General features: G+C 44.9%; 1 gene segment (V, D, J or C); it reads left to right on the top strand.

Annotated features, from left to right (window-relative positions):
- The window catches only part of LOC127047413 (immunoglobulin kappa variable 3-20-like), a 481,670-nt gene extending 460,784 nt beyond the window's left edge, over positions 1–20,886 (top strand). The window contains 1 exon segment of the V gene segment in view: positions 20,772–20,886. Within this exon segment, the coding sequence occupies positions 20,772–20,886 (115 nt within the window).
- The last annotated feature ends 2,222 nt before the right edge of the window (positions 20,887–23,108 follow it).

The raw sequence follows: 23,108 nt of genomic DNA, 5'->3' as shown, positions 1-23,108 counted from the left end.
TCATAGCATTCTTTCTCAAATATGAACCTTAGAGTCCAGGAATGAGACCCTAGCATGAATTTCCTTAAGCTTACTTACCAGCTTAGATCTGATAGGCTGCCATCACCCAAAAATATAGTGTTTTGGGGCACTCTGACCTCCCCAACCTTCCCTGGGGACCCCAAGAACCCAGATCCCTTGGGTTCTTAAAACAAGGAGAAATAAACTATTCCCCCACCTTTCCCCCTCTCAGAACTTCCCTCCCGGGGCTATTCTGAGATACTGATCTAACCTCTTAAATCACCATACAGAGAAGCATCTCCCTTCCCTTCCACAAAGAGGCAAACAGAATCAAGGAAAACAGAGAGAGATTTTATCTCTCTCTCCTCCTGTCTCCCTCACCCGTCTTAATGAGTTATCCCAATCCCCTGGAATAACACAAGGGAAACAAAAAAAAAATCAATCAGGTTCTCTAAAAAGAAATCTTTTAATAAAAGAAAGGAAAAGTAAAGAATTATCTCTGTAACTTCAAGATGTAACTATTACAGGGTCTTATAGCTTACAGACATCAGAAAGAGACTTTCCCACCAGTACCAATACAAATCTAAATATTCCCAGCAACTACACATATAAAAGTTAACCAGCCAGATCCACAAATGCAAATAGAGTAAAACAATTAAAAAGCCTAAACAGCCTGTTTTTTACCTTCTATTTGAAAAGAAACTTAGAGAGCCTGTAGTAATGTCTGGTCTCCCTCAGACCCCCCGCCAGAAGAACAAAGAACTCACACCCAAACTTCTCTCCACCCAGATTTGAAAGTATTTTGTCTCCTGATTGGTCCTCTGGTCAGGTGTTGCAGTTTCCTGCTTGTAACCCTTTACAGGTATAAGAGACATTAACCCTTAACACTCTGTTTATGACATGGCTCCCATTGGCCTGGAGCAGCAATCCACAGCTGGTGGGAGCCGCATTCAGCTGGACCTGTGGACGGGGCAGATAAACACACAGGCCCAGGCCACCAGGGGCTTTCCCTACTCAAGTGGCGAACTCTGTTTGAGAAACCCTGCATAAAAGTCTTTGGTGAGGGACCTTGTCAAAGGCTTTCTGAAAATCCAAATATACTACTATCATTGGATCCACATGTTAGCTGACCCCTTCAGAGAATAATAATAGATTGGTGAGGCATGATTTCCCTTTACAAAAGTCGCATTAACTCTTCCCCAATAAATCATGTTCATCTGTGTTTCTGATAATTCTGTCCTTTACTATAGTTTCTGTCAATTTGCCTGATAATGAAGTTAGGCTTACCAGCCTGTAATTGCAGGGTCATATTTTTTAAAAATTATTGACAACTTAGCTATCCTCCAGTCTTCTGGTACAGAAGCTGATTTAAGTGACAGGTTACATACCACAATTGTTAGTTCAGCAATTTCATATTTGAGTTTCTTCAGAACTCTTGGGTGAATACTACCTGGCCCTGGTGACTTACTACAGTTTAATTTATGAATTTGTTCCAAAACCTCCTCTAATGACATCTCAATCTGGGACAGTTCTTCAGATTTGTCAACTAAAAAGAATGGTTCAGGTGCAGGAATCTCTCTCACATCCTCTGCAGAGAAAACCGATGCAAAGAATTCATTTAGCTTCTCTGGCATGGCCTTATTTTCCTTGAGTGCTCCTTGATCATCCATGGCCCCACTGATTGTTTGGCAGGCTTCCTGCTTCTGCTGTATTTAAAAAAACCTGTTGTTAGTTTTTGAATCTATCCTCGCATTTAAAAGAGCTAGTCACGTTATTCCTGGGGAAAATTAGTTATTGCAAATTTGGGGTAAAATTTTCCCAGGCACAAGGTAGATTAATTAATAAATAATAAATGGAGAATATTCTATCTCCTACAGCAGAAAGGGACCTTGAAAGGTCATTGAGTCCAGCCCCCTGCCTTCACTAGCAGGACTAAGTACTGATTTTGCCCCAGATGGCCCCCTCAAGAATTGAACTCACAATCCTGGGTTTAGCAGGCCAATGCTCAAACCACTGAGCTATCGCTCATTTTGAGGGCTTATATGAAGCTTCAGTGGTTCATAGGCCTTGTTCTGGCCCCCTCAGGGTGAATTTCATCCAGAAACATTTTTTTGTTTGTTGCTCTGCTGTTTTTTTTGTGTTATTCATGATTCTAGGTCCTTTCCAAATGGATCCTGCAAACTACTTTTAGCCTATGGATCAGATGCAAGTTTTCCCCCTGGAATAATTGTTCTTCATGATGAATGAGTGGTCATGTGAGTCATGTAGAGATGGCTGTATCCCTGGGGCTGCTGACCTGACCACATTATTCATATTTATCTATAATTCACTAAAAACCTCTTTTTTATTTCACCTGCCACCGTCACAGAATCGTCAGTAAACAGTGCCACAGAATCCAGGGATCTGCCCCAGGATTCAGGTCAAGCTTGCGACAGAGTACATAGGGCTCCATGCAGATGGCTCTGAGAGGAGAAAATGAGACCTGTTTATTCAAACTGACCTTTTATCAGTAAATGTCAATTTCCTTAAAGAATCTTTTCAAACGTGTCGTTTCCTTTTACATTCAGTGAGAAATATCTCCACATCCCCACTACGGAGCCTGAACACAGTCCTCAATTACAGCCAGATTCTGACAGCCTGACTCACATTGAGTAGTGCGCTACTCTTTGAACAGTCCCAATAATGTCAATAGGACTATCTGAGGAATCTGGCCTTGTGGTAAACATAATATCACAGATATCAGTTCTTTCGGGCATCCAAATCCAGCTACTTCCAGACACATGCTAGGGATTTTTACATAGTTATGCTTATTTTGCATATCCATGCATGAGTGGCATTTCCCTGTAGCTGAGAGGCGTTATAACTGCTACATGTCACAGATCATGGTGCGTTGAGCAGCAGCTGTTAGTCCGGAGCTCTCAAGATGAGGTCACACACACTGCTCATCTGGGTGATAATTTTCTTTATGAAGGGTAAGTGCATTAGATTAGAATTCTAAAAATATGTATAAATAGATGGACAATAAGCTACAGCGTATCATCAGAACAAAGGTAAGGAATGACTTGTCAAATAGATGCCAATTCTTATTTATATGCTTCTGTATGTTCTGTCTACATAAAGAACAGAATTGAAATAGTTGCATATGAAATAAAATCCTGGTTGATAACAATGCTATGACAATTGAAATCCTTACACTATCAGCTACAACTACAGACACACCTGGATTTATGCTTTGATTTCACATACAGATGCCAGTGGAGACATTGTGATGACCCAGACTCCGGAATCCCTTTTGGTATCTCCCGGAGACAGAGTCACCATCAACTGCAAAGCCAGTTCCAACATCGGCAGTGAGATAGACTGGTACCAACAGAAATCAGGAGAAGCTCCTAAGCTTCTTATCTATTATGCTTCCACTCCTCACTCCGGGATCCCAGACCGGTTTAGTGGCAGTGGGTCTGGCACTGACTTCACTTTGACAATCAGCAGTTTTCAAGCTGATGATGCTGGCAGTTATTATTGTCAACAGGACTATGGCTTCCCTCTCACACAGTGATTCAGGCCAGTACAAAAACCTTCCTCAGTGATGATTCATTGTTTCTATTGAATCTCTGTGTTTCAGTTACTCTGTCAGAGCTTTTCCAGGTTTCACAGCCCATCAGTGCAGAACAATATTAAACACACTGACTTATACATAAATTATTACACAATATAATAATGTCTCCACAGAGTTCAGATAGATCAAGTTCAAAAGCACCTCAGTAAACCAGGTGACCCCAGGTTGGACACTGTGGAAATAGTCTACATTTTGTTCCATTTCTAGTAAACAAAACATCAGAAGTTGGCCTCATGGATAACTTCTGCAGAAATGTGGAAACTGTTAACCACTGAGCTGACTTCCTTCAGAGTTTGGAAGTCTAGTCTTCCCACACCCAAAAATAAATGACAAAAATGAAGACAGCAGGACCCCTGCTTGCTGCCTAATCTGTCCGTCCGTCTTTTCAGCCCCCCATCCATCCATCCGTCTGAATACTTTCTGAAGCACCCATTGCAGCATTATCTAAGTGCGTACTATCCTACTTACCCCTTCAAAGCTGTGGAAGGTAAGAGGAAAAAAATGCCCAAAATACTTGGTCGTTTATAGGTGGCCTCTAACATGGATTTAGAAAATCCTGCAATGTTTTAGCAATGCTAGTCTGGGATCTATTCTTCTGTTTGACAATGGAATTTTGTGACCCCCTGGGGTCCTTGGGGAGATGGCAAGTAACTCCTGAAGATTAGGAAGCAGAAAATGGAGTCTTCTGCTATTGTTTGTGTTTCTGATGTCTGTGCCTATCTATTTCAACAGTTTTAAAAATAAAATATCCATCCCCCATACTCTACCTGACACCCCACCCCAGCACTCAGGGAATCCTGCCCTGCTCTTGTCAGACATACAACATGAGAGAGAAATACCTTCCTGCTCCTTTGGCCATGATGGTCCAGCAGTTAGGGCACTGGTCTAAGCTGCAGAGGACGTAGCAGCTATAGGGATCAATCACTATTGAGTGCCTCCCCTCGAGAGTTTGCCCTGCACAGACAGAATAGGTTCACTCAGCCACTACAGCTCTAAGTCTCCTCCTTTGGGGCACTGTCATAACCTTAGTCCCAGATTTGGACCTTAGCGTCCCAAATATGGGGGTTAGCATGAAAACCTCCAAGCTTAGTTACCAGCTTGGACCTGGTACTTGCTGCCACCACCCAAAAAATTAGAGTGTTTTGGGGCACTCTGGTCCCCCTGAAAAACCTTCCCTGGGGACCCCAAGACCCAAATCCCTTGAGTCTCACAACAAAGGGAAATAATCCTTTTTCCCTTCCCTCCTCCAGGTGCTCCTGGAGAGATACACAGACACAAGCTCTGTGAAACTACACAGAGTGACTCCCCCTCTCTGTTCCCAGTCCTGGAAACAAAAAGTACTTTCCTATTCACCCAGAGGGAATGCAAAATCAGGCTAGCAAATCCAACGCACACAGATTTCCCCTGATTTCTTCCTCCCACCAATTCCCTGGTGAGTACAGACTCAATTTCCCTGAAGTAAAGAAAAACTCCAACAGGTCTTAAAAGAAAGCTTTATATAAAAAGAAAGAAAAAAAATACATACAAATGGTCTCTCTGTATTAAGGTGACACAACACAGGGTCGATTGCTTAAAAGAATATTGAATAAACAGCCTTATTCAAAAAGAATACAAATCAAAGCACTCCAGCATTTATATTCATGCAAATACCAAAGAAAAGAAACCATATAACTTACTATCTGATCTCTTTGTCCTTACACTTAGAAACAGAAGATTAGAAAACAGAACTACTTCTCCAAAGCTCAGAGAAAGCAGGCAGCCAGAAAACAAAGACCTAGACACAAAATTCCCTTCAGTCAAAGTTGAAAAAATCCGGTTTCCTGATTGGTCCTCTGGTCAGGTGCTTCAGGTGAAAGAGACATTAACCCTTAGCTATCTGTTTATGACAGGCACAGATTAGCTCATTGAGGGTGTCAGGGAGATAGAACCTCCCCTCAGGCCACACAGTGGCAGCAAATTGGCTCTGTGGTCTCTACTCCAGCCTAAGGACGGGGGCAAATTCTATGGTCCTAGCATCCTCACTCCATGATGAGCAACAACTGGTGGATCAGTGAACTGGCAGATCCGCCCCCCCACACACACACACACACCATGGGACCAACAACACATGGAGCTCCTGCAGTATTTCCTTCCAGGGTGCATAGGGGCTATGTACCCTGAGACCCTGCCCCTCCCAGAACAGCAAAACTGCAGCAGCTTCCCTGCACCTGGGTCTGTCTACACAATGGAGGGGACGGCAGGAGTTGTTGATTAATGAGAGGCTGTTCAAACAGTAGACCTGAAGCGCCAGCCCTTGTGTGAATAGCAGTGTGGACCAGAACAGACGTGGTCCTTGGACAGGCGCACTGGAGGGTTGGACTGTGCAGAGAGCGTCCCCAACTGGGGCAGCCTGCACAAAGGCCACTCACATGAGCATTGACTGCTGTCATAAACAGATAGCTAAGGGTTAATGTCTCTTTCACCTGAAGCACCTGACCAGAGGACCAATCAGGAAACCGGATTTTTTCAACTCTGGGTGGAGGGAGTTTGTGTCTGAGTTTTTTGTCTGTCTGCCTGCTTTCTCTGAGCTTTGGAGAAGTAGTTCTACTTTCTAGTCTTCTGTTTCTAAGTGTAAGGACAAAGAGATCAGATAGTAAGTTATATGGTTTCTTTTCTTTGGTATTTGCATGAATATAAGTGCTGGAGTGCTTTGATTTGTATTCTTTTTAAATAAGGCTGTTTATTCAATATTCTTTTAAGCAATTGACCCTGTATTGTATCATTTTAATACAGAGAGACCATTGGTATGTATTTTTCTTTCTTTTAAGACCTGTTGGAGTTTTTCTTTACTTCAGGGAAATTAAGTCTGTACTCACCAGGAAATTGGTGGGAGGAAGAAATCAGGGGAGATCTGTGTGTTGGATTGCTAGCCTGAATTTGCATTCCCTCTGGGGGAATAGGAAAGTACTTTTTGTTTCCAGGATTGGGAACAGAGAGGGAGATTCACTCTGTTTGGATTCACAGAGCTTGTGTCTGTGTATCTCTCCAGGAGCACCTGGAGGGGGGAAGGGAAAAAGGATTATTTCCCTTTGTTGTGAGACTCAAGGGATTTGGGTCTTGGGGTTCCCAGGGAAGGTTTTTCAGGGGGACCAGAGTGCCCCAAAACACTCTAATTTTTTGGGTGGTGGCAGCAGGTACCAGGTCCAAGCTGGTAACTAAGCTTGGAGGTTTTCATGCTAACCCCCATATTTTGGACGCTAAGGTCCAAATCTGGGACTAAGGTTATGATATGGTGTAGCAGCGGGTGGGATATAGACAGAATCCAGAAGCCAGTAGGAATATTATATTTTTCTTTTCTCTGCTAAGGGCTTTTTAGCAGAGAGAAACAGTTGGTTTTAAAAGGGAACCAGAGAGAATTATTTTTTTCTGCTCTCTCTGGCAGTTTGTGGCTTGCATGTTAAGCAAGAAGCCATTACCAGACTGTTAAGGGTCTTTTGTCACACAATAGCACTGCCATTGAGAGTCATTACCAGCACTATATGAATGCAAATAAAGTGGCTTTTCAGGTTTACTTAACATTGAAAATTAGCTAAAGGCACTGTTGCTAGGCAGACTCCAGAAGGCAACAGAGCCTGCAGTTCAGAAGATAAACACCGGAGGGCACCCCAACACAAGAAAACAGGAACCATGACTTCTAAGGCAAAAATTGAGGCCGAAGAACAAATCAAAGAAGCTGAACACAGGCGAGAGATGGAGATGAAAGAAAAGGAAGAAAGCATGAAACTGGCAGCATTCCAAAGAGAACAGGCAGCCCAAGAGGCAGCACACAAAAGAAAACTAGAAGAAGAAGAGGTGGCCTACCGAAGGAAACAAGCAGAAGAAGAGTTGGCCCACAGAAGGAAGCAAGAAGAAGAAGAGGCGGCCCACCGCCGAGACATGGAAAAACACCAAAAACAAATGGAAAAACAACAAAACAAATGGAAAAACAACAAAAAGATAATGAAGAGAAGGAAAAACAGAGAAAACATGAACTGGATTTGGCAAAAGCTGGGCTGCCTGTGCCAGCCAACCCTAACAACCCGGCGCCAATTATTGCTCCACAGCACAGGAAATTTCCCACCTACAAGGCAGGTGATGACACCGAGGCCTTCTTGGAAAATTTTGAAAGAGCCTGTCTTGGGTACAGCATTCCCGAAGACCAGTACATGGTAGAATTAAGGTCACAGCTCAGTGGACCTTTAGCAGAGGTGGCAGCTGAAATGCCTAAGCAGCAAATGAATGACTATAAACTTTTTCAAACCAAGGCCAGATACAGAATGGGGATAACCCCAGATCATGCCCGTCGGCGTTTCAGAACCCAAAAGTGGAAACCAGAGGTGTCATTTCCCAAACACGCCTACTACATTGCAAAAAACTATGAGGCCTGGATAACAGGAAACAACATTCAAACCTTGGAAGAACTGCACCTCCTCATACAAATGGAGCAGTTCTTGGATGGTGTTCCTGAAGACATCACACGGTACATACAAGATAAGGCAACGCTCATGTCTGACCCTGTGCTCAGGGCCCCGGATTTTGACAAGCCATTCCTAGTAACCACAGATGCATCTGAGCGTGGTATAGGAGCGGTGCTCATGCAGGAAGCAACAGATCACAACTTCCATCCTGTCGTGTTTCTCAGCAAGAAACTGTCTAAAAGGAAAAGTCACTGGTCAGTCAGTAAAAAGAAATGCTATGCCATTGTGTACGCCCTGGAAAAGCTACGCCCATATGTTTGGGCACGGCGGTTCCAACTACAAACTGACCATGCTGCACTAAAGTGGCTTCATACTGCCAAGGGGAACAACAAGAAACTTCTTCGTTGGAGTTTAGCTCTCCAAGATTTTGATTTTGAAATTCAACACATCACAGGAGCTTCTAACAAAGTAGCTGATGCACTCTCCCGTGAAAGTTTCCCAAAATTCAGTAGTTAAACAGTGTTCTTAAAATGTAGAAGTCTGTTAGTTATATACTTAGGAGTATATGTAAAGGTGTATGTGTTGTATTAATCTGTTTATTTTCAAGTTCTAGAAGGATATCGCCGCCAGTGAGCTTCCCCACTGTCTGCAATTTGGGGGGCGTGTCATAAACAGATAGCTAAGGGTTAATGTCTCTTTCACCTGAAGCACCTGACCAGAGGACCAATCAGGAAACCGGATTTTTTCAACTCTGGGTGGAGGGAGTTTGTGTCTGAGTTTTTTGTCTGTCTGCCTGCTTTCTCTGAGCTTTGGAGAAGTAGTTCTACTTTCTAGTCTTCTGTTTCTAAGTGTAAGGACAAAGAGATCAGATAGTAAGTTATATGGTTTCTTTTCTTTGGTATTTGCATGAATATAAGTGCTGGAGTGCTTTGATTTGTATTCTTTTTAAATAAGGCTGTTTATTCAATATTCTTTTAAGCAATTGACCCTGTATTGTATCATTTTAATACAGAGAGACCATTGGTATGTATTTTTCTTTCTTTTAAGACCTGTTGGAGTTTTTCTTTACTTCAGGGAAATTAAGTCTGTACTCACCAGGAAATTGGTGGGAGGAAGAAATCAGGGGAGATCTGTGTGTTGGATTGCTAGCCTGAATTTGCATTCCCTCTGGGGGAATAGGAAAGTACTTTTTGTTTCCAGGATTGGGAACAGAGAGGGAGATTCACTCTGTTTGGATTCACAGAGCTTGTGTCTGTGTATCTCTCCAGGAGCACCTGGAGGGGGGAAGGGAAAAAGGATTATTTCTCTTTGTTGTGAGACTCAAGGGATTTGGGTCTTGGGGTTCCCAGGGAAGGTTTTTCAGGGGGACCAGAGTGCCCCAAAACACTCTAATTTTTTGGGTGGTGGCAGCAGGTACCAGGTCCAAGCTGGTAACTAAGCTTGGAGGTTTTCATGCTAACCCCCATATTTTGGACGCTAAGGTCCAAATCTGGGACTAAGGTTATGATACTGCTCACCCCATCCAACCACCATTGACCAGTCACCCGGAAGGGATGAGGAGGGGACGACACATGAGGGGGAGAGAGCTGTTCCACTGTAGAGGATGGTGTAAAGGGCCTCCACTCTAGGTTCCTGAGCAGCCCTAGCAAAGACTCTGCTTCAGATCTCCTGCAGGGGCAATGCAGCTGCAAAGCATCCTCTGTAGATGATGGACCACCCAGTCCTGGCTGTGTAACAGGAGTCTGTATTAAATGTGACACGTTCTTAAATAATCACACACTTGTGTATTACATTCGTTTATCTGCATGATCCAACTAATGGAGCTGAACAACCCCCTGTGACAGCAGGTGGCAGCACAGACACATATCACCCTGAACACACTGCAGACGCTGGACTTCTGAGTATGGGCAGTACTTTGTAATAAGGGACAGCAAGAAAAACAAACAACAGAACATCTGAAATGATGCAAACAAATCAGTTCTCTATTCTTCGGGCCTGAGGCGAGATGCTTTGCATAGTGACGTCTGCCTGAGATTTCCCTGCTGCTCTGAGCAGTTATATATGTAAAAGCAGCAAAGAATCCTGTGGCACCTTATAGACTAACAGACGTTTTGGAGCATGAGCTTTTGTGGGTGAATACCCACTTCCTCAGATGCACGTAATGGAAATTTCCAGGGGCAGGTATATATATGCTAGCAAGCAAGCTAGAGATATATGTTATATATGGAGTCCCTTTTTACAGTCTTTGGGGTTTATGGATCAACACCTGTCAGTCGGGCCATATCAAGATGCTTTCACAGGCTCAGCTCATCTGGCTGCTAGTTTTCTGGATCCAGGGTAAGATCCCACTTGAGATAACACTGGTCTGTAGGGATAACGGGAGATGAGATAACACTGGTCTGTTGGGATAATGGGAGACTGAGCTCTGGAAACCTCTCTCAAATGTTTATGTAGAGATACAATATATTGCTCAATCTCAACATTCTTTGGGGGGGTTTTGTAATGCACTCATTTTTTGTAATCTTGGAGTTAAATGAGAGAAAAGGATAAACTATGCTACACAACTAAAATGAAAACATGAATTTTCTCACTCATGTATTATGTTAATTTACATCGTCCTTGCAATTCAGACTCCAGTGGGCAGATTGTGCTGACTCAGACTCCAGAATCCCTGGCAGCATCTCCAGGAGGCAGAGTCACCATCCACTGCAAAGCCAGTTCCAGCACTGGTGGCTGATTCCAACAGAAATCACGACAAGCTCCTAAGCTTCTTATCGATGCTGCTTCCTCCCTGCAAACTGGGTCCCAAACCCCAGTGTCTGCAGTACCATAGTTACCTCCTATCTTAAAGAGCAACGACCATAACTAGGGGATGGGAGACTGTGTCTTGGAGAGCAGCAACTGAAAGGGATGTGAGCACTGCGGTGCTGTGGGGAAAAGGGCTAATCCTCACTGGCAGTGGGTCTCGATGTGGCTACGCTGATCACACTCTCATAATCAGCGCCATTCAACCTGAAGATGCCAACATTATTACAGCACCCTCCACCCCCACACCCCAGTGATACAGACTAGCACAAAAACCTCTTGGCTCTGTTAGCTCTAGTTCTCACACTCTGATGTAACAGGTACTTCCCATGGATTGTCCCTGTATCCTGGAGGCCCTGCCTAGCAACCAATGGGCTGTGAAAACCATTCAGGCCCACCACCTTTAATACCTTCTTTAAAGTAGAGCTTGGAACAATTCATGGCCAGGAACCTGGACTATCCTGTGTCTTGGCTGCTCATGGTCTGGAGAACTGAATCTTAGCCATGTCAGCTGGGCCTGGATTACTGCCTCTGGGCTGCTTCTCGGGTCTATGTGACCTAGGCTTGGCATAGCCATTGGTGCATGAGGCCAAGAAGAGTTGTCCATTGTCAACCACTTTCTCCAGGCCAGCACTTCCTCCTCATTCCAACCTTAGAGAATTTTGGGGCTCAGTTCTCTCTGATGAGCGCTGGGTGCACTTTCCCATCTGCCTCCAATTACAGCTGAACCAGGAGGCAACTGGTAGCAGATAGCAACTCATCCACTGGAATCCAGCAGGGACAGGTGAGGGCAAAGATGCTTAATGCAGTGGGGGATGGAGGAAGACAAAGATGTGGGGGAGGGATAGCTCAGTGGTTTGAGCATTAGCCTGCTAAACCCAGGGTTGTGAGTTCAGTTCTTGAGGGGGCCATTTGGGGTTAATTCTGCTTTGAGCAGGGAGTTGGACTAGATGATCTCTTGAGTTCCTAATAATCTATGAATGAAATAAGAAGGGTTGGGGCAAAGAGATTGGAAGAATTTAAGAGGATAATCTGGAGGATAGAGATTTTGGGTCAGGGAGAAAGGAAATCCAACCTCCACTGCCTGTCATATAAACCTGCCTCTGTGTAATTGATCCCAAACTATAAGGTAAAGGTACTAATGACCTCACAATTACCCATCACTGCCAACCAATTTACCTATAATAGAGACAACAAAATATAGAAAGTACAGTGCCATGTAACTCTATGTTATAGCTGTAATGACCATTTAATGCCTAAGATACAATGCCCTGCTGCAGAGCAACAACATCCAGCTCCCCAGAGAGCACAGCTGCTCAGGAACAATCTGGTCTAATGGGTTCATGCAAATCATGCCCTGTTTGTGTGGAAAGACACATGAAATTGCTCTCCCAGAGTCCTGGGCAAAACCCTGCACTGTATTTAGCAGTGCAAATTGTGAGCAGATTTTCATAACCATCCTTGAATGCTGCAATGTCAATCATCATAAAGTCAGGGCTCAACGTATCATGAGATTTCCTTTATAAACAATAAATGTTGGCTGCTTTTATTTCCCTTCGAGATTTCACATTTTCAGACTTTTCTCCACAACCATGTGAACTAGAAACTCTCTTTAAAAAAAAAAGAAAGAAAAAAAAGAAAACTGAGATTCTCACCTGATCACACGACTCCAGGAGTTGGAGCTTTATGAAAAACACCAGATATCACAACATTTGCTCACCTCACAATCTTGTATGAAGGCCAACAGCATTATTAACCTCCCCTCAGTGGACAGGGAGGGTTAGGCCCATGCATCTTCTGCACTAATTTAGCACCATCCGCCTGGGGATCTCTGAGCACTTTACAAACACTAATCAGTAATATCTCAGCATGACCAATGAGCAACTCCTTCCCCATTTTACAGACAGGGAAGATACAGCACAGGGAGATTTAGGGCACTATTCTGTGGCCATGGACATCAATGGGAGTTTTGCCTCTGGGAGCAGGATGGATCACATATATGGTTAGATCCTGCCACCCTTACTGTGCAGATGATCCCATTGATTTCAATGGGAACTCAGAGCACTCAGTACTTTACAGGACTGGGCCCACAATGACTAGCCAAAGGTCACACATTAAGGCTGTAGTAGAGCCAGACCAGGCCCCACATTTACTGTGTCTGAGTCACTGGACCATCCTGCCCCCCGGGTGGGCAAGTGACCATCACACACTGCGATGATGCACAGAAAGCAGCTCTATATCTAGTCAGAGCAGGGGGGCCAGGATCCCGCACACATAATCTGCTTTGCATGTAAACTCCCCAGTGATGCTTCCCTGGTGCTCTGAGGGGCTATAAAAATTTTTGTTCCACTCTCCGCCGTTTATTGAGCAGCACCTGCCAGCTCAGACGTATCAAGATGTTCTCCCAGGCTCAGCTTCTCTGGTTACTGGTGCTGTGGATTCAGGGTAAGAATCAGAACTGGAGAGCACTGGCTTAAGAGCACAAAACTCTATTGATATTTTTAAAAATCTAAATATTTTAGCTATATTGGCATTTAAACATATAAATGCATTTCTCATAGTTATAGTGCAGATATATTGATGATTACAAACCTGTTGTTTTACCTGCTCTATTTTATGACATTATCTAAAGATGCAAAATGTCAATAATTTATTAACGTACAATATTGTTCACTTTTGATGGCCAATTATCTGTATTTGTTTTTATTTCATATTTAATGCAGACTCCTATGGGCAGGTCACTATGACTCAGTCTCCAGAATCCCTCTCAGTGTCTCCAGGAGAAAAAGTGGCCATCAGATGTGCAGCCAGTTCTAGCCTTAGCAGCTACTATGTATCCTGGTACCAACAGAAACCCAGACAGGCTCCTAAACTTCTTATCTATAGTGACACCTACCGTGCCTCTGGGGTCCCGGCCCGGTTCAGTGGCAGTCGGTCTGGCACCGTTTACACTCTCTCAATCAGCAGCGTTGAAGCTGATGATGTAGCGGATTATTACTGTCTGCAGACTGATAGCTCACCTCTCACAGTGATACAGACCAATACAAAAACCTCCCTGCTCAAGGGGGTGGGGGATTAATGCTGCTTCCTGTGAAGATCATCACACGGTAAGTGTAGTTGCTGCACCCTGACTCAGGATGACAGATCTCAATGTCCAGGGTATCTCACAGTAGTACCTCTCTCTGTATCCTCCCAGTATTCTGGGGCCGAGCGGGGCCAATACTGCAATGGGCTGAGAGGATCCTGTTAGGCAGGCAGTGACTTCAGTGTCTCTTGAGCACTCTGAACCATCAAAGAAGTTAATACTTGCAAGTAATTGGAATTAAAGAGCATTGAGGACTGTCAGCACCTCTCACAAGAACTGTCTGGCATCTTGTGGGAAGAAGCCGGAAGGCAGAGAAAATATGTTGATATGCAAGGCTATATGTTTGCATCACTAAGGATAATCTATGCTTAGTCATTTCCCTCTGTGACTATAAAATGTTTGTACATGTTGTTAGATGTATCTTCACATCACAACAGGCTATAGGGAAAAGAAATCATTGCACTCAATATCCCTCCTACTGCCACCAGATGGCATCAAGCAAATGTATCACTGCTGCAGCGGTGAGGATATGTGAAATGCTGAACACAGAAAAAGTGTGTTGTTATTGTTAGATGTGCTTAACACTTCTCTGAACAAATGCAGACCAGACCCTGCCCAGAAGATCTTACAACCCATGTTGCTGCTAACACTTGTGCTCGCCAGTAATTTGTCAGTATTGCCTACCACAAACAGTCAAAAATCATGAGACTGGTTTAAAAACTATAAGATTACAAAAATACAATTTGAGTTCTTCCATTTGCCTTCTGGTTTGGGGCCTTCACTGGGTGGTACATGGATATTTCTCTGCAACGAGTAGATGCTGGGATTCTCACAGGATCAAGTGTCCACAGGACAATATCAAATGTCATAAGACTCATGATTAAATAACAAGAGTTGGCAACACTGCTTTCTACATTTATCTGGTCACTGAGTCCATGATTCACCCTACACCTGTAATTCAGTGGATCTACACAGGTACATAATGTTGCTGTTCTGCACATGTGCGATGCTGGGAAACCAAGTACCAGCTCTGGCCAGCTCAGGTGTTAGCTAAGAACTAACAAAGCCATAGCTGGAAACCAAAGCAGCACACCAGTAAGTTAGTTTTGTTCAAAATAAGTATTCGTCTTGTAAGGATATATTTAGCATTTACACTCTATGAGATGCTTGTAAATTGCTGCATGCATTACTCTCACTTGTAATGTCTATATTCCGTGATATAAGGAAATATGTACGTTTTGCTTTATAACTGAACTTGTGAACCCAGGCACAGGAATCGTCCACTCCACCTCTATTAAGGAGGCCTATCAAGGTTAAATAGTCTATGAAGAAATTTCACAATACAAAGAATTGGTGAATGGTGCTATTACACCACGGAAATGCTATGTGCAAGGAAGCTTGTCTCATGGACTGGAAGGCTACATGTAAAAGATAAAACAGGATCACAAGAAAACAGGATCATCGGTTTGCTGTTTGAACTGTCACAATTAAGCTGGGAGCCAAAGGCAAGCCCTGCTCACAGAAGCTGGCAAGGAAAGGGCTGATGCTGCAGAAAGAGACATACCTAAAAGGTACTGGACACCAGATATCAGAACATTCGCATACTTGTACACTCCACACAGATAACAAGGAACAGGCTAACCCATCTCAATGACAAGGGCAAAAGGGTAATATGATGGATAGAGTTGTTTTGTTCGAACCAACATGTACAAGGTGAGAGGCAGCACCTTACTACGTAGAGGGGTTGTACCTTGCTACGTAGAGGGGTTGCACCTCATACGTCAGGAGTGATGTGTAGCTTGTTTGTACCTGTGTATAAGAATGCATCCCTGGGGTGGTGTCTTTGTCCAGCCTAGGGGGCAGTGGAAAGTCCCACCACTGATTGAGCTGAGTCCATTGCCAGGGAGCACATAAGTACTGGCTAGCTGCACCTTAGCAGCACCTTGGACTATGTTTGCCAGGGAGCTGGGGACTGTGTTTCTCTTCGACAGTAAACCTGGCCGACGTGCCTTCGTACCATACTGGAGTCTGTGGTCATTGGGAGTTCTCTTTGGGTCTGCTGTGTCAGCTATCTGCGCAGAACTGGGACAGCACACAGAGGGAACACACGCACGCAGCCGAGTGATACCAACATTGAACAAAGCTGAGCACCACACCGGTAGCATGTGACAACAGGAACCTGAATATTTTGTGATTTTTGGTGTAAGTGACCATTTATCACTAAGTCCAGCTTCCCTGCCTGGGTGGCAAGACAGACTAGAAAGTCCAAGGGGACTGTCTCTGTCTCCATGGTAAGACTGTTACAGTGATCCAGGAGTTCACACTGGTTACTGCCTTGGTGAAATCTAATTCTAAAAGACACCACCAGTGTGGGGTCTGCCGTTTCTGACAGTCTGCCTTGATGTAGGGACTCATGAGTGTGAGCCACTCCAGACAGCATGACAATATGCTGACAGGATCAGAGTCTAAAATACCAGAGCAACAAGAGGAGGTAACACAGGGAAAGTAGAGGAAAGGGGCAGGTTAATACGGAAGATGATGTCGTTACTTGCAATGTTAACGTATGTGTCTAGTGATTACTAGTTACTTTCTCAGGTTATATGAATTGTTCCAGTGGAATTAGAGCAACAGTATATGGAACGTGAAGAAGTGGATTCTCGAGAACACACATAAAGGGGGAGACCTGGCGATTGGGGTCAGGAAGGTGTCCCCAGGCTGATGGGGCATCTTAAAAGAAGGGGCAGCGGTGAGTGTGGAAAAAGACACGGAGGGGGGGTCCAGACAAGCAGGTTAGCTGGGGAAAGAGTCCAAAATCAGGAGCCAGAAGCCAAGAGCAGACTGGTGGGGGGAGCTGAGCCCTGGAGTTTGTAACATTAATACAGAAATACACTATCTGCAATAATGCAAATCCATCCATTCTGTGGGCCAGATCCTCAGCATGTCCAAATCAGTGTAGATCCAATGAGTTCAGGGAAGCTACACTGATTTACAGCCGCTGGGGATCTGGCCCCATATCTAGGACTGAGAACAGCTGCTTTGCATATCTGCATCCCACTGTCCTTTCCCTGCTGCTCAGAGCAGTTATGAAGGTTTCACTTCACTCTTTGTGGTTTATTGACAAGGGTTGGTCTGAGCAGAAACATCAAGATGATCTCACAAGCTCAGATCATTTGGTTCTTAGTGCTCTGGATCCAGGGTAAGAATCAACCCAAAATCTGGAAGATGCACATACTGTGTTTTCTGTATCACAATATGGATATTCCTTTGCTCTTAATTAGATGCATTTAGAATCCAGTTGCAGTGTTTTACATTTAGTTCAGAAAACTATTAAAAAAGCAGTGTTTACAATTAACTAGTGTGTGAAAACACAAGAGGTTTCATATTTATACTTACTTTAATTTCTTTTTATAGTCAGGCTCCATCAGGTAGATTGTGCTGACTCAGAATCCAGAATCCCTCAGTGTCTCCAGGAGACAGAGCTACTTTCAGCTGCAAAGCCAGTTCAACCACTTGCAACAAAATAGCTTGGTACCAACAGACATCAGGACAAGCTCCAGAGCTTGTGTACAATGCTTCCTCCCTGCATTCTGGGGTCCCAGCCCGCAGTAGCAGTGGTTCTGGAAATGGCTACATTGGTAACACACTCACAATCTACACGTTTGACACTGAAGATGCTGGATATTACTGTTGCCAGCAATACGACAGCTCACATCTCACAGTGGTATGGACCCAAACAACGTATCTCTGCTCTGGTTACTAGTTACTTTCATTCAGAGTAATAGCTGCTTCCTGTCGAGTGTCCCCATGTCTGGCCTGGTCCACACTACAGCGTTAAATTGATTTAAACAGCGTTAAATTGATTTAACGCTGTACCCGTCCACACTACAAGGCACTTTAAATCGATTTTAAGGGCTCTTAAAATCGATTTCTATACTCCTCCTCAACTAGAGGAATAACCCTAAAATCGATATTACTATATCGATTTAGGGTTAGTGTGGACGGAAATCGAAGTTATTGGTCTCATTCTTTTACTGAGTTACCCAGAGTGCACCGCTCCGTAAATCGATGGTAGCCTAGGACCATGGACGCACACCACCGAATTAATGTGCCCTAGTGTGGACGCGTAAAATCGATTTTATAAAACCAGTTTTATAAAACTGGTTTTAATAATTTTGATTTTATGCTGTAGTGTAGTCGTGGCCTCAGTGTAGCTGCAGTGTAGGAACCTAGGTAAGCCACCATGCTGCTCAGATCCATCCCTTATGCTCTCTCCATCATTGTCAGGATCAGACGTATGCAAGGGCCATATTTGGTGCATGTGAAGCTGAGCATTTCCAGGTCACATCCTGTCATTATCACCTGTGGCATAATGTTCACGTGTTCATCGATTGCAAGTATTCACTTTTTAGATAGCCCAGAGATCTCATGAGACATTGACCGGCCACTGGATGGATTGGAGAAAACCCAAAGAATAAAACAACATAACCCCCTTAGCCATTCTGGGACATGGCAGCTCCCTTTGCTGGTGAGCTACATCAGACACAGCCAGCTTATCTAAGACTCCTGCCTTAGGCTCCTCATGTGCTTCCTGACAGAGGTGCTGGAACTAGGGATGCTGGTGGTGCTGCTGCACCCCTGGATTTGAAGTGGTTTCCATCACATACAGGGTTTGTAGTTTGGTTCAATGGCTCTCAGCACCCCCACAATACAAATTGTTCCAGCGCCCCTGACCAGCATTGCAACTCTCCATTGGCTTCCTCTGAATCCTCCCTCCACCAGCTCCTCTTTCCTTAGCCATTGCCCTGCCCTAAAGGACCTGGGAGCTCAGCTCTGCCTGTGAGACTCCAGTGTTATGGCGCCTCTCTGAGAGTAGGAATGGACATACAAATACATTGGCAGCAGCTGGGTGCCATGGGGTCCAGGAGAGGCAGCTGAGCAATGAGATCCTTGGTGTTCGGAGGGGCAGTGCCACAGCTGCAGGAAGATCTGCATGCAGAGGGACTGGCAAGCAGGGTGAGAGGGAGGCTGATGGGGAGCCAAGGAGAGATTTAGGGGAAACACAGACCACCTGCATCTGGGATTTCATTGTACTGTATAATGAATTAATGTGTTAGGATGCCCAGAGCCTTGGGTAGGCATCTTTCTATCATGTTACATCCAAATAAAACAAAATATTGAAAATAGAAGAATTAACAATCACATAGTGAAAAGTCTAACAGTCTGTGTAACTAACAGTGGCCTCTGTTTAACAGGTGCCTTTTGTAATACTGGGGCATTCATAAATCACTTTACACATCTCTATCTTACTCTCCATATTGTGTGAATAACATAACAAACCATGATGGCATTCAATACTTTGTGAGGGCTGGCAGGAGACCTGTGAATCACCGAAGTGGTGATACCTTAGCCACAGGGGGTGAATTTCCCCTCCAATTAATAATGATGTTGAATCTCTATCTTGCCACCAGATGACAGCACATCTGCACAAAACAAAAACTCTCCTGTAATACTTGAAATTTTGTTTATAATCTAAAATGGCTTCGATAGCCCTAATATAACAACCACCCTGACTTTCTAACACACTGCAAAGAAATAAGTTATCCATGTTGAAACTCTGTTCCTCACACAGGGATTGAGCCAAGCAATTTGCCTATTTATATTGGCCTGATATGCAGAGCTGTCCCTGGTGTACAATGAATCGGGGCGACTGCCCCAGGCCCTGTGCTTTCAATAAAATTGTGAGGAGGTGGGTGGGGAGGTGAGGCGGGAGGATAAGCAGGGTGAGAAGGTGAATAGGGAGGTAAGCGGCAGGTGGCCAGGGGGGTTAAGGAGGAGCCCACCTACTGAACCCCTCCCCAGCACCTCCTGCCAGCAGGTGGGCCCCACCAATCAGCACCTCCCCCCTCCCTCTCAGCACCTACTGCCTGCCATGGATCAGATGTTTTGCAGTGTCGGGAGACGCTGGGGTGGGAGGGGAGAAGAGGCTGAGCAGGGGTGGAGCGGGGATTGGAAGAAGCCAGTTGGGCATGGGGTCTTGGGAGAAGGGGTGGAGTGGGTACGGGCCCTGAGTTGGGCCAGAGGGAGCACTCCCTGGTAGATTAGAATCTCAACATCTATGTCCCGGGCAGATTAGAGAGACCATCCCCTGCCTGATCCACCTGGGCATTCCTCACTGCCAGGAATGAGAAATACATTATGAGATTGAGGGGTGTCCGTGGCCCTGGGTCTGCAAAGCGAATGGACATTTACACAGATGCTGCTTTGCATATTTCCACCCGAGTGACAGTTCCCAGCTGTTCAGAGCAGATATAAACGTGCCACCTTCACACTTTGTGCTTCCGAACTTGGTATCTGTGACTACCCTATCAAGATGATCTCCCGCACTCAGCTACTCTGGCTCCTTGTCCTCTATATTCAGGGTGAGAACAACAGGGGGAAATGAGCTTTAAAGAAAGTTATAGTATTTTACTAGGATAGAAATGCTAAAAATGTCCCTTTCCAACAATCATTCCTAGCAGCAATTACAGTGTTAGCAGAATGAGAGCTCCAGGCAAGACACTTTTAGAGTTTGTAAAATATGCTGATGTTGGAGCGACTTTATATTTCTTTTTATCTTAAATCTATTCTCCCATCCAGACTCCAGTGGGCAGATTGTGCTGACTCAGACTCCAGAATCCCTGGCAGTGTCTCCAGGGGACAGAATTACCATCAACTGCAAAGCCAGTTCTAGTGCTAGCGGATATGTGGCCTGGTACCAACAGAAAACAGGACAAGCTCCTAAGCTCCTTATCTATGATGCTTCCACCCGTGCCTCTGGGATCCCAGACAGGTTCAGTGGCAGTGGGTCTGGCACTGACTACACATTCACCATCAGCAGGGTTGAAGTGGATGATGCTGGAGATTATTACTGTCAGCATTATTACGGCACCCCTCTCACACAGTGATACAGACCAGCACAAAAACCTCCCTGCTCTGTTCAGTTTCAGACTCTCACTCAGTATTTCAGCTGCTTTCTGTGCCGCTTCCTAGCACTGGTGTTTCTGCTGCCCTGCAACGGCATCGCTGGGTGTGTCAGACTTTGGTCCCCTCTCTCCCGGTCTTCCACCATGCAGTTCAACACTATTTACTCTACAGTTGCTTCCCAGACCACTAACACATACAGCAATAATCTAATCATAGCAAACTGTGGTCAGCGCTAAATCTCTGCATAATCCAGGCTCTTATCTAGCAAAGTACAGTCACTGCTGCAGCTCCCCACACACAGAGAGACATATTGCACAGATTCTACCACCATTGCTCTTCTACATGTAAGGAGCATGTACAGATCATAAAGAACATAACAAACACTCTGACTGCAATGCCCCTCACTAGCTCACCCTTCCCCTGGGAGTCCCTGGAGGCCCATGTGTGTGCAGGAAGGTAGGCAGGGGGCCCTGTTGCATCCTGGTTTCTATGCGCTGTGTTGATTCACCCTCATGGAGTTTTTCAGCCCAGCTTGTCATCAGCTAGGATAAAGTTACTCTTTAGCATAACTAATGTGGTCAAAGAACAGCTGTTTAAAGGTCAGAACCTTCCCGTTATCCTCAATCTAAGAAAAATGTGTCTTTTAGTTAGTAGGACATGGAGGCTACATATACAGAGAGGCATAGTGATACAGCAGTGTTCATAGTAGCACTTCATAACTTCATACTATCAGTCAGAATTCATAGGTTATATAGAGAAATCCCCAAATGGTGTCACCCTGCAACAACAGCGAGGGAATAACCGGGCTCCTGGAAAATTTCTTCGGGTACGTCTACACTACCTGCCGTATCGGCGGGTAGCGGTCGATTTCTCGCGTCTCATCTAGACGCGATATATCGATACCCAAAGCACTCTCGTCGACTCTGGAACTCCACCAGCGCGAATGTCGGTAGCGGAGTCGACAGAGGGAGCCGCGGACGTCGATCCCACGCCATGAGGACGAGAGGTAAATCGATCTAAGATACTTCAACTTCAGCTATGCTGTTCACGTAGCTGAAGTTGCGTATCTTAGATCGATCCCCCCCAGTGTAGACCAGCCTCTCCTCACCCCTATAACTTACAAGAGTAGCTCTCCATGGTGTTCTCCCCTGCAGAACCAGTGACCAAGAGGAGCTATGACCACTGTCACTCCTGCTTCAAGCACTGTAACTCAAGCTCTACCTTCACCCCCACCCACACCACTTCGTGGTTATAAGATTAAAATTCGATTCAGAATCAGCCATGCAAAGATGAAAGTTTAAATGTTTCCATTGACTTTTGCTTAGCTGCACTGACAATACCTAGGTATTTATTTAAGTAAAAATTATTCATATAATCAGACTCCAGAGAGCAGACTGTGATGACGCAGACTCTAGGATCCCTGGAAGTGTCTCCAGAGCAGGGTCACCTGAACTATAAAGTCAGCTCAGGATCTCACAATTGCTCAGGCTGGTATCAACAGAAGTTGGGACAAGCATCTTATTTATTATGGGGATTTCACCCTTGTCTGTGGGCCTCCAGACAGTTCAGTGGCAATGGTCACAGAACTAATTTCACCCTCACAACTAATAGGGTTGAAGCAGAAGGTGCTGGAGATTATCGTCGTCAGCCAGGCTACAACCTCTCTCTCCCAACGATACAGATCAATACAGAACGTTCCTGTGCTGTTCTGTAGCTTTGCACATTAAAACTTCACCTCCTACACAGGCCACGTCCAGACTACCCGCCGTATCGGCGGGTTAAAATCGATTGCTCGGGGATCGATATATCGTGTCTAATCTAGACGCGATATATCGATCCCCGAGCGCGCTTATATCGATTCTGGAACTCCATCAACCCCAACGGAGTTCCGGAATTGACAGGGAGAGCCGCGAACATCGATCCCGCGTGGTGTGGACGGGTGAGTAATCCAATCTTAGATATTCGACTTCAGCTACGTTATTCACATAGCTGAAGTTGCGTATCTAAGATCGATTTCCCCCCCATAGTGTGGACCAGCCCCCAGACTCTTCTAAACAGCTGCTACTGTGCCTGCAGGATCAATCAGTGTGTCAGCCTTTAGCTACCTCTTTGAAGCCGTCTGCTTTTCTGAATCACCACTAGGTGGAGTAGAGTCTCATAAATCAGAGAACCTTTGCTTAATTCTGCGTAAAAGTTCAGCATA

The sequence above is a fragment of the Gopherus flavomarginatus genome, chromosome 3 (assembly GCF_025201925.1).
Source record: "Gopherus flavomarginatus isolate rGopFla2 chromosome 3, rGopFla2.mat.asm, whole genome shotgun sequence".
Classification (NCBI taxonomy): Eukaryota; Metazoa; Chordata; order Testudines; family Testudinidae; genus Gopherus; species Gopherus flavomarginatus.
This window is presented reverse-complemented; position numbering and strand designations above follow the sequence as displayed.